The 2257-nt window shown below is 44.2% G+C and overlaps 1 protein-coding gene across 1 annotated transcript; it reads left to right on the forward strand.

Moving 5' to 3' along the window:
- LOC133838282 (probable palmitoyltransferase ZDHHC24) lies at positions 1–1151 on the forward strand. Its single transcript, XM_062269347.1, has one exon. The coding sequence runs from the start codon at positions 137–139 to the stop codon at positions 1076–1078; it is 942 nt and encodes a 313-aa protein (XP_062125331.1). The 5' UTR covers positions 1–136; the 3' UTR covers positions 1079–1151.
- The last annotated feature ends 1106 nt before the right edge of the window (positions 1152–2257 follow it).

Here is a 2257-nt window from a genome sequence, read left to right on the forward strand (position 1 = left end):
TTAGTTTGCCATTTAGACTGATGCGATTATCACAAGCCATCAAATGAACCCTTCGAATTCAGTCAGTTTATTCAAATCAAATTAAACAAATACTCACAATCTGTCTATAATTCTTTCTCCATTCTCAAACCAAAGAATGGTTAAATTTCATGTATTACTCAGACGATGGTTGCGTCAAGTCTTCATAACAACAGAGGCATTCGTATTGCGTTGCATCAAACATCATCGCCGGAAGATTGTCTATTCGCTGCATCCAATCTCGGCCATCATATTGCTGCTCGTTGTGGGACTCTACACATGGTATGAACTGCACTTTATCTTGCCGGAATTGTGCCAGACGAATGGCAAGTTCTATAAAGTGAATTGTGTACTGGCCATCTACATGCTGCACAATATCCTTGGCAATTTGATTTGTTGCTGGCACACGGATACGAGTTTTTTGGCCGTGGCCAAGGCGCGCCAACAGCCACTCGCCTCGGAGGCACATCTGTGGCATCTGTGCACCCACTGTCAGATGTTGGTGCCACCGCGCGCGTGGCACTGTCGACTGTGCAACACGTGCATGCTGAAGCGGGATCATCATTGCAATATTACGGCCAACTGCATTGGTCATGCCAATCAACGCTACTTTATCGCCTTGCTCGCACATCTGACGCTTGGCAATTTGTTTGTGTTCGTCTACAACTTTGCGTACGTCTTCAAAATTCGTCTGCCTGTCTTCAGTGATCCGCTCATCTTCTTGGGCGTCGATCCGGTGAAATTGCTCGATTCATTCAAAGAAGATCCCAATTGGTTAATTATCAACGGAGCTGTCCTCAAAATAAGTGTATTTAGCTTGGCTTTTGTTGCCTCCCAGCTGGGTTTTCAGTTGTATATGATCAGTCGGGGAAGTTGCATGTATTACTTTCAGGATCGCAGCTACGATTTGGGTTTCTGGAGCAACTGGCGTTTGGTGCTGGGCAAACGCATGTTCTGGACTTGGCTATCGCCGCTCATCAGCAGCCCTCAGGCGAGTGATGGCACCCAGTGGATGGTTACTGCGCACAAAGAGACCAAAGAGTCCAAGAAGCCAGCATAAAACCCAGTCACGTGACTTCCTCTCATTCCATTCATTGAATTACATTTGCAGAACAAATACATATTCAATACAATTGTACGTTTGCGACCCAAAATCAGGTTTAACGCTTCATTTAATCAGGCGATTTCCATTCTTATTGCCAGCACTAATTACAAGCAACCCAACCACCAAGGACAATTCGCTGATAACATTGGTTAGGGTAAGTAAAGTATTAGCCAACTGCCTGGAAATGGGATAATATTCATTACAAAGCAGTGTGAATAAGAGTGTTGGAACTTCGTCTTAGATTTGGACACTTTTAAATGCCGTCATCTGCATAAAAATTTCAAAGTGAAGTGAATTTCAAAGGCGGAAGACAGATTGATAAAGGACCTTTTTTTGTTAGATATTTGTCCTTGTTGGTGTTGTTATTGTTGTTGGACATCCCGTGGGTTTGGCTGCACCTTTAGCCACCTTTTTTTTGTGTTTTGATTTTTTGTTTTGGTGGCCGCAGTCGGAAACACTTGTCAAATGTCAAAAAATGCCGAGAAATGGTTGAAAAATGACAGGCGACAGTTTGGAGATTCGGCCATTGGGAAGACGAGTGAGTAGAATTAATGACGCTCCATGTCACCGACAAGCCTCGAAACATGAAATCACTCTCTCTCGCTCTTTGTCTGACGCTCTCGGTGCCAGTTCTGTGAAAAATGTTCGAGGTGTGAAATCTGTGCGAGCTCTAAACAACATAATTGCCAAATAAAAAAGTCGCCGCCGGCTGCGTTGTCAATGCGGCTTTAAGCTTCAACCATTAATCAAAATTGCGGCCAAACAGCAGCGGGCAAAATGTGCCTTGAAAAATGTTCAAAACAACAACAACCACATCGAGGAAAAAACAACTGCTTCTGGCTATCAACTGAAGTCCAACTTCGACTGCGGCACTCCAAACAGAATTCAGTTGAAAAAATGCGATGTCAACACTTTTGGCCAATCATCAAGTTGACTGGAGTCGGAGTCTCTTCCATCTGCCACCTTTCCTCTGTGAGTGGATTTGGCCTAAACAGCGTTTAGCTTTCATTGCCCGCTTATATTTGTGAGTTTAATCCTACTCCAACGCCGTCTCTTCCACTGACCTCACAATATGCCAAGCGCTGATTGCAGCGTTGTCAATTGAGGAACTTCCGTTTGCTGCTTCCGTTGACT

This window comes from Drosophila sulfurigaster, chromosome 2R, assembly GCF_023558435.1.
Source record: "Drosophila sulfurigaster albostrigata strain 15112-1811.04 chromosome 2R, ASM2355843v2, whole genome shotgun sequence".
Lineage (NCBI taxonomy): Eukaryota > Metazoa > Arthropoda > Insecta > Diptera > Drosophilidae > Drosophila > Drosophila sulfurigaster.

Excerpts from the sequence above, each read along its gene's own strand:
- LOC133838282 (XM_062269347.1), top strand. The coding sequence starts at position 137 with ATGGTTAAATTTCATGTATTACTCAGACGATGGTTGCGTCAAGTCTTC.